This window comes from Tachypleus tridentatus, chromosome 13 (assembly GCF_004210375.1).
Source record: "Tachypleus tridentatus isolate NWPU-2018 chromosome 13, ASM421037v1, whole genome shotgun sequence".
NCBI lineage: Eukaryota > Metazoa > Arthropoda > Merostomata > Xiphosura > Limulidae > Tachypleus > Tachypleus tridentatus.
Window position 1 is genome coordinate 178,178,557 of NC_134837.1, and position 14,754 is coordinate 178,193,310.

At 32.0% G+C, this 14,754-nt stretch overlaps 1 protein-coding gene across 4 annotated transcripts in view; it reads right to left on the bottom strand.

Moving 5' to 3' along the window:
* Positions 1 to 14,754, bottom strand: part of LOC143239682 (E3 ubiquitin-protein ligase Mdm2-like) — a 53,826-nt gene that overhangs the window by 16,919 nt on the left and 22,153 nt on the right. For all 4 annotated transcript variants that reach the window (XM_076481044.1, XM_076481042.1, XM_076481045.1 and 1 more), the window contains one exon: positions 12,587 to 12,741. In XM_076481044.1, coding sequence (XP_076337159.1) covers positions 12,587 to 12,741 — 155 coding nt within the window. The remainder of the gene's footprint in view (positions 1 to 12,586; positions 12,742 to 14,754) is intronic.

The window sequence follows — 14,754 nt, forward strand, 5'->3', positions numbered from 1 at the left end:
CTGATTTTCATGTTAAATCCTAAATGAATACCAAAAGTTTTTTAAGGTAAATGTTTATATTTTTAGACATTTACTTTACCATTTCACTAACCCTAGCTATAATCATCAATACACAATGCAATGAAAGTATTAAAATTAGAAAATAATAAAATACCCACCTTTAACTTTTTTGGAGAATATCTTTACAGATGTTTTACTTATGTTCATAATTTCAGGTCTTTTCCTTTTCACACAGTAAATTTTTATTGTTTTTCTGTTCTTGCCCTTTACCACTTATTACTGATCTTAACACGAGTCAATGGTGCCCTTGAGGCAAATTTCAGTTTCTTTGAGAGACACGTGCAACCCTTTGTCAAAATTTTCATTCGGCTCGTAATATCATAAGTCTTGAGAATGAAGGAAAAGTAGGATGTATATTTAACAAAAATGTTTAAACCTTTCAATTATGCATTTTAAATGACAACTAATATATAACTAACTAAAATATATAATAATAAGACTTAAACACTATTTAACTGTATCTCCAACAATAACATACTTAAATAAGAAATAACCATAAGTGGCATAGTCAATCAAACAGTCACCAATACAGTAGTCAATTACACGTATTCCATGAAGTCAACTGCTTGACAATTTCCAAATAACTATCAGCAATTTATTGTAAAATGGTATTGTTCTAATGACTACACACATGGGTATATAACGTCTATATGTAGGCCATAAATCACAAATAAATGTGTTCACGGCACAGCACCTGTCAGGGGATGACAAGCTTTCATTACTTGCTTCAATGTTATTTATTCAGAGACCTTTGAAATGAAGGAGTCAAAAAGTTATGTAAGCATCATATTTACTCAACTACCACTGAATTATTGAATATACAGAGAGCCAAGTACAGAATTTTCATAATACATCGGTCACATGACATATGATGTATAAATGTTTATTTTTCAACAAAACTTAAAACTTAGATAATATGAAACTTTGAATGATAACATACATTAATTTGTTAATTTCATTCACATACATTAATAATAGGTGTTTAATTAAAGTTTTAACATAACAGGACTTGCAGAAAAAGGATTTAAAGGGGGATACCTGTTGCTGAAGGGTTGAAAAAACAATCACCTTGTTAACATAATACAATAAAACGTTTTATTTAAATTATTTTCTATTTCATCACTTTAATATGATGCATTTTGTAAAACAATAATGATTAATAATGTTTCCATTGAATCTAACAGAAAACTTTTTTCTTGACAAAATTATTATACTATATTTCAAATCCCAAAACACTAGTCTGTCAATAAAATCTGTTTCTTATTTACTACTGAATTCATTTAAGTATAGTCTTAGTCAATGAATTATCTCACCTCCATCTTTTGAGGCACTACAAAAGGCCTTAGTTAAGACCTAACAATAATTAATAGATGACTACATCACTCTCGGATGTGTAATAATGTCTAAGACTACTGATGAATGAAGCCACTGCGTAAAATACGAGCTTGCATACAACATTAACAAAATAAGGCAACAGCTCAATCAAGTGAACACAGCCGTAAGCTGCCTTTTTATGTTATAAACAAGTTTTTCTTACTACAATGAATGATGTCCTTTGGCAATGAAAATCATAATATTTAAAATCAGGGGTGTAGATCCTGGAGGGATGGGGAGTATACACCCCCTTCATTTTAGGTGGGGGAGTATGTTGCATACAATTATCCCCCCTACAGTTTGGTCTGTTGAATTGTTTTATTGCATCACAGGCCTACAAATTGTGTGTTTGTTCTTGTGACTCTCGTGTTCTTACCAATCGAATTACATAATTAAGCCTAAATGCAGGCTTTTTCAGTAGCCAAAATGTACATCTTTAATATAGGTGTGCTTCTAAGCTTTTCGATCTAAACAATAGTTTGTAAGTATCAGTCAGTAGGTCAAAGTATACATGCAAGGCTTGCATGCACTATCACAGAATCTACCTACGTCTTGTACGTAGTGTAAGATTAAGTAAAGTTTTCATCACTACAGATTAAACAGAGCATGAAATTCGAAAATATTACTTCCAAGAGTAAACTCCTGTGTTCTAGATCTTGCAGGCCATTTGTAGCTTGTAGCTGGATCAATCTTTTGTGTATATTGTGCAGTTTTCCTTCACCATTTGTTTTTATGCATGTCTAGCTGGTTTTATTGTCGAATGGCTTACTCTCCTTAGCTGCTGACCATTGTGTACGTTCAGTGTACAGTTAACGACAAGTTCAGGCCGCTCGGATCCAGATGCGCCCTACATCACCCCTCTACGCTCCCTTTAGTCTGAGCCTCGATTTTACAACAGGGCTCATTAGACCTGTGTTTGTGGTCCTCATTAATCCATGAAATTTCAGATTATCACCACCCTCTAATAAAGTGCTGGTGCTTTATAGTAAAAAAACAATATGTTCTCTTATCATAGACAGTAACAATATTGTATTTTCTTGTATAATTAGAACACAAAAGGAGCGATTTCAACGGCCTGAAGCCTCTACTCAAATTGTATTGCTAGTTTTTGTTTAGGTGATTTTATTTAATAGACGTGCTTATAGACATTATATCACAATGTGTTTGCCTTTTGATGTGCTTTAACAGGAATATAATATATTTGTGATTAAGTAGTTTTCGAGAAACTTGCAATTACTTGTGTTGTAACTAGCACATATTATTGTCCCAGCGATGCTCAGGTGGTGAGTCGGCTCGGTAGTTACTGTGAGATTTGTGCATTCAACTTAAATACATTGTACAGTTCAGTCCTACTTCAATTCTGTTGTATCTTCTTTCATTGTACGTTAGAGTTTTTCAATAAAAACTGTATTTTAGCCTGTTAAGTCATCTGGGAAACATATTCCAATTATGACAAGCAAGTTTCTCAAACTTTCCAATATTAGATAGTTCTGCAAGCCAGTTACTAGTACTACAAGTGACAATGCAGATGCAGATAATCCAACAAATTCAAGCAAAGGAATAGAAACTTTTCATACAGAGGAAATACCACTTTCATCAGAGGACGAGTCTGAAAATGCTTGTGCAACTATTGCACATCATGAACCCCAGATAGTTGTGAAACAAGTCTGTGCAGTGATGAAAAATTTGACACTCCACAGATACAGTGTGGAAAGCCATATCATCCAGACTCACAACTAATACCACGACAGAAAGCAAATTCTCAAAATATCAGCTTCCAGGGCAAGTAGTTTGATGAGTTCCCACGGCTGCACTTCCACAATCAGACTCAAAAAGTCATATGCTTTCATTGTGCCAAGGCAGAAAATAGAGGCCTTTTTACAGGGAAATTGGAGAGGCCAGTGGAGTATACCTTCATATCCACCAGTTTTTGCAACTGGGAAAAGGCAAAACAGAAATTCAATGAACACCAATCCTTCTCTCAGCACAGATTTGCTATATCTCCAGAATGTTCACTTGATGTAACTTCAGTGACTGTCCAGCTACATGATGGAAAAAAAGAAGCAGGAGGAAGAATGCAAAAGAAGTCTAGCCAAAATATTCACAAGTTTACATTTCTTACTGTGTCAAGGTTTAGCATTATGTGGACATACTGATACAGAGGGGAACTTCCTGCAGTTAAGAAAGCTGCTGGAAGAGGAGGATCCCGAGTTGATGGCCTACTTGTCAAAATAAAAACCACATTCACATCACCCCAGGCTCAGAATGAAATAATGGAGATGTTCAGCCATCAAATACTGAGGAACATACCACACGAAGTGCAGCAAAGTAAAATCTTTGCATTAATGGTTGATGGCACTCAAAATGCTACAGGTGCTGAACAGGAAGCAATATGTGTATGATACATAGATGAGAACCTTGACGTCCATGAGACATTTCCTCTACAATACAACTCCAATACAACTTGTGAAACAATATCCTCTACTATACTTGATGTACTGACTGGACTCAATTTACCAAAAGAGCACAAACTTATGATAGAGCTGCTAACATGAGTGGTGCGTACAGTGGATGCCAGGCAAAAAACAAAAGAGAAGCAACCGTCACCTTTGTTTTTTCCCTGCGGAGCACACAAGGCTAATTTAATAATGCAACATGCAGTTAAAGCTTGTGAATGTGTTCAAGATTCTATCCAGCGAGTACATGAATTTGGTATTTTGCTTCAGAGGTCAGGCAAATACAAGACAATCTTTGAAAATATTGTATTGTCCGACAGCCACAATGGTCCAGTTACATACATCTGCCCACTGGTTGTGGTGCCTATCTGCAATTACATGTGCTAATGATCACTACAGTGACATTGTTGATTCTTTATCTGAATTAGCAAATAAAAATCAGATGTAGCAGTGAAAACATGAGGTCTGCTAGACAGATTTGACCAATGAAAGACAGTTTTAGGATTGTTGATGGCTCAGCATCCATTAGCTGCATTAGAGGAACTAAACCATGCATTCCAAGCAAAATCAGCGACAGTGTCTGGCATGATTGAAGCATCTGCAATGACAATTGAGCAATTGTGGGTATTGCGAACAGAGGAAAATTACAACAAGATATTTGATGAAGCTGAGAAAAAGGTAACTTCCCTAGATCTGGTGCCTACTGAACTACCACGCATTTGCAGACCCCTCAGAAGGATCACAGGTGATGGCTACAGAAGCCAATATTTTGAATTTGTGGATACAGTCATAAAACATCTGGCCACTAGATTCAATGCAGACAACAATGACTTGGGGCAATATCTGGCACTTGAGAACATGATCACATATGGTAAGATTGACAACTCGGTTATAAACTTCTATCCAGAAATCTCTGCACAACGGCTCAAGTTTCAGTTGCCCATGTTCAAAGGAACAACAAAAGCAGTATCTCTGAAAGGTGCAAAGGATGCTTACTGTAAAATGCATGAAACAAGCCAGCAGATGTTTAATGAAATGTTTCTTCTCATGAAAATTTTGTTTGTATGTCCAATATCCAGCTGCGAATGTGAATGCAGCTTTTCTGCATTAAGACAGTTGAAAACGTGGTTAAGATCAACTATGTCTCAGTGCTGCCTCAACCATGTGGCAGTTTGTCACACTCATAAAGATGAGGTCGAAAAGATAAATATAGAAGTGCTTATGAAAGAATTCATAAACAGATCATCACAAAGGAGGTCTACGTTTGGGAACATGTAGACTAGAGGACTAAATGAATCTTACTTCAATGAAAAGTATGAATAATTATGTGCTACATTGTATTGATGTGTAATTTTTAAGAGTTTGCAAAGACATTTTAATTATTTTTATCAAACAACATGAACAGTTTTTCAGTAGATATGAACTTATCAAAGGTAATTACTAATTTTATTAATATTTGAAAACGTAATTCATGCAATGAAAGTTATTAGTAACCTTGTCAAGTATAATGGCCATCTTTTATAATGTGCAGTGTGCAGGAAAAAATTCATGTGGCAGTTAATTTGTGACACATTTGTCTTTATTCTATTAACATTTTGAAAACTGTTTACAACACCTCACTTACATAAACCTACATGGAAACCTTGAAGTATCGTGGCAACAAGATTACTCTGTGACTGCATGTTTACAGCTTCCAGGTTAACGTAATCAGAGATTACCAATTTGCAAATTGAACAGTCCACATAAGTGGTTGCAAAAATCCCCCTCCCCCAATTGGGTGTAAAAAAATCTACGCCCTGCTAAAGATGACTGTCTGATTGTTTGGTTTATCTGGAAGCTAAGCACAAAGCTACACAATTGGCTATCTGTGCTCTGTCCACCATGGGTATTGAAACCTGGTACTAATGTTATAAGCCCTGCAACTGGGGGGCCAAAAGATTGATACTTATATTTCACAGAAATATTACAAAAGTATGTATACAGTGAAAGAAATGTATTAACACAATTTTTGTGACATTTTGAAAAAAAACAACAAACTAGTCTAATTCCATAAAGCCTCATGCCTAATAAGTGCTATCCATTGCCTGGTGTTCTTAACCAGTGTTCGAATAAATTCTATTTATCACACAAATCAAGCCTGTCTAATATTAATTTTAGGCTGCATTTTGTCATTATGGGGTTTATCATAAAAAACAAATATTATAGTGTTAATGCAATTTTCACATAAGGAAATAAATGGTATTTTTAAATATTAGAGTTTTTACACTCCATATTTCAAGTTTTCTTGTAATTTCGTAGTTTTAGGTAGTTTTATGCACTTTATACAATCATTTAAATAAATATTAAAATAAATTAAAGTCACAACTGAACATAGTGAGATATGTCTGTGGGTTCACAAGTTATACATTTTTGGTAAGTAACTTGGATTTAAAAAAAAAAGACAACTATAAATAACTCTAAATCAATTATTTCTTCTGATAATAAAGATTCATTTAAAACTGTTAACAGTTCTTTTACCATAACTTTAAAACAAAGAACTATCATAAAGCTTGTTGAAGAAATATATTCCTCCCAGTATAAACATCTCCCTGTCTTTCCAAGTTATATCTATTTTAAATATAAGCCAAATAATGAACAAAATTACTTAATTACATACTTAATTCTCATTAGCAACACATTCTAAAGTTCCTTTTCTTGTTTATTATTTATTCTCTAGAAATACGTAGAAAGAGGTAATGTATATAAAAGTACAGCACACACACACACACACACACACACACACACACACACATATAATGTTTACATGAGGTACAAAATAATAATTTTGTCAACTTTTACATGAATGAACATGATGCCCAACATAACAATTTGTTCTCTTAATTAATCTAAAACAGATACATTTTTCATTTATTGTGTGTAGGAAGATGTCTTAAAGACCTGCTTCATAAATCATATTTTGTTAGAACTTTCATGTTCAGGTCAATTGGTCAATTGAATTACTTCGATCTATATGGAACAAACCCATAGAACATCTTTCAAAACATTTTTCACACACTACAAACATTTATCAGAAGTACTGAAAAACAGGTGTTTCTCAAGAGAATTCATTCCAGTCTAGAAAGCACTCTTGCTTTTTTTTTCCCTTTAGAATTACTGTTGTCCATCCTTTCACAGCTCTTTACTAGCTTGATTATTCTGCCTGCAAATAACAAACTTCATTAATTCATATGTCTTTTTCTTTTTTTAAAGTCCAATAACCTTTAATTCTTTGATATTTTTCTCTTTTAAGTTTCATTTTCCTGAAGGATTTAATTTTTTTTTAAGAGAACACAAACCCACTGAAGTGAAATAGTCTTACCTGGTTACACAATCCTGAAGTTAGCACAATGTAGAATCATTAGGTCTCACAAGATTCCTCAAATGGCTAATTCTTATTCCATAACAAGGACAGTTGGAGACATTCAACAGATGATGGGAACTGTTTGGCACAGTTTGTGAAATGAACAATGTAATGCAGATGTTTATATTTGATATGCACAAGTGCTTTAAAAACAAAATGCAATTTTTTTTGCCTTTCTTTAACAATTAAGAAATCTGGAGCAATACTTTTGAACATTATGTACCACTGACATAAAAAATTATTAGAAGACAAAAATAACTTAGTATATAAGGCTATGTAGAAATTACACAATGCACAATAAAAAGGGTCACTGATTTTGAATGTTAAAAATTAATACAAATCACACTTTTATTGTTCTTCAACTTTGAGGTTCTTACAAAATCCATTTGTTATCATGAGACTTCAGGAAGCTAATACACACAAAACATCCAGTAACTATTAGATCATCACAAAACTGAATGCTGCAAAATTTCTAAACTGAACATTTCAGTTAAAACTTAGTTTTTGCTTTAAAAACACATCTTATACAAACAATGTAGAAAAAACAAACAGCATGTATTTATTCTATTTAAACATTGGCTTTACCACTAGAAAATTACACCCAAAACTGCATTCACTCTCATAATAATAGATTTTAGAAATTAAAAACAATGTTCTGTCAACAAAACATGTATATTCCCCCCATAAAATAAAACTCTTCATCAGTTTTATAAATCACTATTGGTCACAATTTATTATATTATAATGCACTTCAATACTCAAGTATTGTTTATTTTTTTCAGTTAGTACACATTGTATCACAGAAGTGTTAGATACTGGTGAAAGCATATTAAGATGTTTACTGAAATATTCTTAAAATAACTTTAATAAATGGCAATAATTATGACAAACTTGAATCACAGCTTAAAAGGATTTATTTTACATAAAACATTTATGAAACTATAATTTTCATATAATAGAATGTTTTTGTGCATATTGAGCTTATTTCTCTTCAAATATGCCTAAAATTAATCATGTTTATGTAAATAAGTATGAAAACTTCAAAGAATTATCTTAAAATAAAATCTTAACTTTCTCACCACTGAGTTGGTCAAATTGACTGACCTTGTAACCATTCTCACTATAGTTTCCATATTATGACTTTTTAATAAACTTTTTATATCTTTGCAAGCTTTAACAGATTTGTAGTAAGTATTACAAATATTTTGTACAGAAAAAATTAATTTTTAAATATTTTTTCTAAAGGTTTTTTTCATGAACATAAGTTGTATTTCTATGTATTAGTCTGAGTGCAAAGTGATTTCCTTAAGATTTTTTCATCTCAAAATCTCAAATGTTGTGTAATCTCTAAAACCTCTTAATTTCAAGTTCTTCTTCCAGTAAAACTTTATATTTTATCAACTCTAACTTCATACAACATTGGTCAATCTGATTGACCTTGTAACCACAGTAAAACAAAAAACACAATTACTGTTTTTTCTTTCTAAAATGTCAAACTGTAATGTGAAACTACGTTTCAATTCCAAAATAGCTTTATACTCATAGCAGTATAGATCTCTGTACACTTAAACGTTGTTTTATTGCCCTTTGAAACCTATCTAACTATTATTTTCACCATTATAAGTTCTAAACTACCTGGCAAATGCACAGCTCGTTATGTTGTCGAAATATTTTTTGATGAAATTTTTTTATTCTCCATATGGTACCTAGGAGTTGTCAAGGCCTGATTCTGAAAGAATGTGATCTCACACAAAAACTAAGTCAGAAATGTAAGAAGGAAGAAAGAAGGTCTATAGAAAATATACTGACAGTACAAAAACATAACTCCAACTTTCAGATGACATGTTTTGGATTTTTTTAGTTGTTTGAAAAGTATAAAATAAAGTGCAGTTGAAATTTAATTTTTGACAACACTAATTCAAATGTTTAGTTTCCAGACTGAGCTGAAAATAAGCAACAAACAATGGGAAGATCACACTTTTTTGTTGTTGCAATGTTGTTCTAGATGAGTTAACCAAGTTACATCAACAATTTCTGGTGGAAACTACCAATCATATTCTATAAATACTAGGGGATTGGATTGTTTCACTCAGAAACATTAACATCTTACATTAAAGTATTTCTAGCCTATTTGTTTCTTTTTTTTCACTTTTTTTTTGAAAATAGATATTTGCTATTTTAAAACATCTACTTCCAGTTTCTGTATTTTGTCAAAACACCCCTATATATCCCTCAAAAATGGTATTTAAAATCATAATCCTAAATCAAAAATTAAAATCATCCCATTGTAACTGTCCTAGCAATGAAATTCACGACAATTTTCAATCTCTAGTTATAATTTTCCCACTTTTTGTGACACTCACCCAAGGCATAATAAGTGGCTGATCTTAAAAGGCTACAACAATGCTTCAACTATTTGCTAACATCTCTCTGGTGAAGCCAATAAACCTTCAAATTAAAAGTATTCAACTTCACTTGATACTTCTCTGGCTATGGTGTATGTGTGTGCTCTTTGTCTTTTCCAAGTTAAATCCTTCACTGTAAGGTATTATTTAATGACAAAAAGTTGAAAGAGTTGGATGAATTTTCCTTTCTTCTGTACTGAAGAAATTTCAGTGGCAAACATGAATGTTACAAGAAGAAAAATGAAGGTTCCATGGGAACCAGACATTGAGAAGCTAATGCCTAAATGCAGCAGAACTGATCAACATACCACTATGAGTTCAATCCTGAGTATGGTCAATTGTTAAAGTAATGGCAACTTTCATTTTTATTCCCATTTTTTTCTATTCCAGCTTTTTCCCTACACAACAGAAAAAAATTGCAGTTTTGTCAGATTTTGATGGATTCCTACCAAATTTTCATAGAACAGCTTCAAAAATACTACAGGGAATAAATCAAAACATGGGTTACAAAGTGTCACTCACCCCAACTATAAAAGCACTGAAAATAATTTTTTCTTCTTTACTTCTGTGACAGTGACATTTGTGGTGTTAGGTTCATATTTTCCTTTCTTCTTAAGCTTTATATTAATGTAAATTTAGTTGGGTGGTATTACTAAAATGGACATACTAATGAAATAATTTGCACAATTAATCACATGCAAGTTTTTTGTTTTTATTTCAAGTTCATGAAAGTTTGAGGTCCTTAGTTTATCCTAAAATCCAAAGCTAGTAATGCATACATCAATGAGTAATAAGCACCTTAACCTGTTGACTGCCAAGTATTTCAGCTGCTACAATACAACTCTAACGCTTCTTCATTTTGTAACTTTTTATGACGCCATTTTGGATCGAAAGTGAAACAATTTGTAAGTAGGTCAAATGCATGTATGGTGCCGACATCTAGTGTTGCAGTTAGGTATTATTGAGAACGAATTAACTCGTCCTTGGCACTGTGTTACCAATTGGCTTGGACTAGTTATCTCATGTATGGCACTGAACAGGTTAAACACCAAAACAATATTTAATTATTTACAAAATATAAATTCAGAAAAAAACAACAAAACAAAACAAAAAACATCAATAGAATCTCATGTAATAGTAAGGTAAGGAGTTGTTTTCAGAAATGAATTACACTCACTTTATATTAGAAAAAGTCTACAAGCATAAACAGCAAACAGTTTTATATAACACATCCTTGATGATAAAATTTAAAATTCAACATTTTACCTCTATAATCATGCAATCTACCAAGTCTGGCAAAACCTCTGATAACCTCTTCAAACTGGAAACAGCAGAACTTCTCAATATCAGGTCATCATTCTCTTCCTCTCATGTCTTCAAATGACTTGTGCACAGGGAGCAACTTTTGGAGTTCCAAAATGCAAATTTTTTAAAGATGGTCTTAGACAAAAGTGATTCCAATATGCCAGAAATCCTGCACAATTTGGGGTAATCACTCCAGCATCAAAACACGCATCTCTCTGATACACAATGTTTTATGCAACATGAAATATTTTAAACTAGCTTCACAGGCTATAACCAGTCTTGGATGCATTGTTTGTGCAACAAACACACTTCCACTCTTCATTCAACCATGCATACTTCAAGTTCATCCCTCCTCCTTCTCAGGCAATGTTATGATAATGTACCCATGTTTAAATTAATTATTATAGTTATAATACCAGTATTAGAAGGTAAAAAAACTCATGTTATAGATCTCTGACAACAACTGCATCCAAACATTCCTCTCCACTAACCTTATATAACAACTGTTTTCATATAATACTTTTATCAAACAGTACTGTTCTTCTAATTTTTGAATTATATTACTTTCCTATAAAAGCTGAGACACATTTTCCTCCACAGCAGCTCTTTTGTTCCATACAGCTTAAGAACATGGACATGATATTCAGAGGATATTTATAATAATCTTATATAATACTTTCAAATGTCAGAGAAGAAATGTAATGTAATTAGGGAAAAAAGGGACATTAAAAACTATACCCACACTTTCTTTCTGCATCTTTGGTTTATACTTGCAACTCACAACAGTTGCTTTTGACAGATAATATTTAAGCATGTAAACAACACTTCACTAGAAAGAAAAACCTTACAAGTTCACAAAATATTTCCCAGTATCAAATACCAACATGTTAAAACAAAAAAACATTTTAATACACCACACACCACTTCAAATGTTGCTGTGAACACATTTAAACTGAAATACAATTTCCCTTCATTTTTATGTGATTTAGTTTATTTTTCATTTAACATACAGGAATTTTTGAAACTTCTCTTTAGAACTCTAAAATAACCATTCAATAAACTAAAACAATGGTTCCATGGGAAGATTTTTTGATAGCAGAAACTTTGATCTGTGCCACGAAAATGCTTATTTCTTCATGTATTCCACTCTTTCAAACTATCATCTTTCACCACTCAAGAATGTGCACATGATAATGTGACAATACCTGATAACCTTGGTTTTGGTTATGTAAATTAGTTGATACTGTATCTGATTTTTTCTTTGCATTTATTTTAAAAAACTTATAAAACAACTTTAACCTTGGACACCATTTTCTTCTGAACTTCAGAACAAGCTAGATGAATGTGAACAACCTTATGAACATCTGAAAATCAAAACACTTAATTGTTTTTAACACAAAAAACTAACACATTTGAATTGAGCAATATATTTTGGTACAATAGTCCAAACTGTCACCTTACAGTTTGGTTTTGCATTCAGTGTACTGTAAATGAACAAGCTACATTACTTGTAGTATTAACATACTAATTAAAGAAAAACTATTACACTTCAGTTAACTTGTGGTTCTATATCCACAAATACTCACTTGAAGGCTAAGTTCAGAGTCGGAGCTCTCTCTCGTTGGTGTATCAGGTATAAAAATAAGCATAGGAGAAGGACAACGAGAATTCATATTTTCTTCATTAATTTTTGCTTTTTTGTTTGTATCTTCTACACTTTTAGATGTCTCTCCATGGATTTCTGGTAAATAAAGAAATTTATTGTTTTATACTTTGTAAAAGAAAAAATAGGAGCATATAATGAAAAAAATATCAAGTTTTGAACAACCATTAAAATATACAGTTCAATAAAATTTGTTTTCTGATTACTTTACAAACACTTTGTTGAGCATGTCCACAAGAACACTCAAAATTCTTGAAATAACTTTTTATGTGAATCTTTTGCACATACAATGTTTTGTATCTAACAGATATTGCTACTTTACTGTTGAATCTTGTACTTTTGTGCAAGACTAATAATTTGATAGTCACAAAAATAAATGATCCTTACAATTTGGGAAATTTGCTCTCTTCAACACTAACACTCACTGTTAATACCCTTTAACAGTTTTTTCCCTATAGCAATGTAATTATAATGTATTTTGGAAAGAGATTTACTAGACTGCATGTATCAAGATAGTTCTGACTTCAGACTTGTTTTAATGGTATAACCCTCTTGCTACCTAAGTAAGTCCAAGAAAACACCTTTCTGCTATTAGATATCTTAAAGAATTATTATAGAAGGCCAAGGATTGGATAAATTTTAGTGTCTGATTTTTAAAAGTTGCATGGCAAGCCATCAGGATAGAATAGAGAAATAGGTTTTCTGAGAAGATGGTTAGATTAGTTTTTTTCCCATTTTCTTAAATATATGTAAGTAGATATCCTTGTTCATGTGTGTAAAAAAAAAAAGTGCAACTATAGATATGGGACTGTACCATGACCTATTCACTCTTAAAGATACTGTAACATGCTTATTGGGCAATGTAGCCATTCTCTGATGTTGGAACAATAGAAAACAAGAACACTAGTATTAGTAATAGTTGATGCAAGTTTTCTCTAGGCAGAAAAAAAAAAAAGTTCCACATATTTAAAATTACTTTTCTACTAAGTTATCAGAAAAGTACTTTCTGTTAGATGTATAAAGCAGAGCAGAACCATCATACAGTCTGCCAGAAAACATTAACAATAGAATTAATCCTAATCTGAAATATTACAAGATCAAGCAAAAACAATGATATAGTATATTGTTGCATTTCATATTTTCAATATGTGACATAAATCACATGGCCATTCAGCATGTTATTCTACCTTTAAGACTGTACAGTTCATGTATCTCTAGCCGTAATTTTATAAAATATTTATTAAATAGAGTTTAACTTCCAGCTAATTCAAAAATAAAACCTAATGTTCCCCTGAATACAGTTCCCTCTAAGGTATGAAAAACATAGTCAAAATTTAATAATTATGTAAATATTTGTTTGAGTGCAACAGAATTAATCATTATAAAAAAATTTATACAGTTATAAATAAACATGTCTTTTATTTAAAATTATTTTTTGCTAGTATCATTTTAATGTTTAGATTTAGAAATGAAATTGGCCTTAAAAACCACTTTGTAAAAAAATAATACATTTTGTCTCATAAATAAATATTTCATATAAACATGCCACATAGTGCATGACAGAAATAGTAATGAAGAAAAAGTAACCTGGTTTGAGAATTACAACATACATAAACAATCAGAAACACAAATACTGTTTCTGGTTCTAAATACCATAACTATTTTTGCTTGATTTCAAAAGATACTTATAAAAACATGTCACAGTATAATGGCAACACCCTCACTATTTTTGGAAACTGAGCTTCACACAGTTTCTTTTACTTCCTATGGTCAGAAGCATATTTATTAAACTTGAAAGTGAACTTAGATGACCTTTCTAAACTTGTAGAGATGAAGTTGACTGTAGGAGGCAGCACATACCTGATTGTAATATTCATAACCAAAGGTATATAGTCTTACTGTGCTCCATTTCCACTAATGTCATAGGCTGTCAAATCAGGTCATGTCTTTTTGTCTTGATAAAACAGATTTGAAAATACTGACATGGTTAGTGTTTTGGTATAAAATGTGTACAAGAAAAAAAATGTGATATGACATTTCACGATTACGATGCTCACATACTTTTCAGAGGATAACCGAAGTCTTACACAA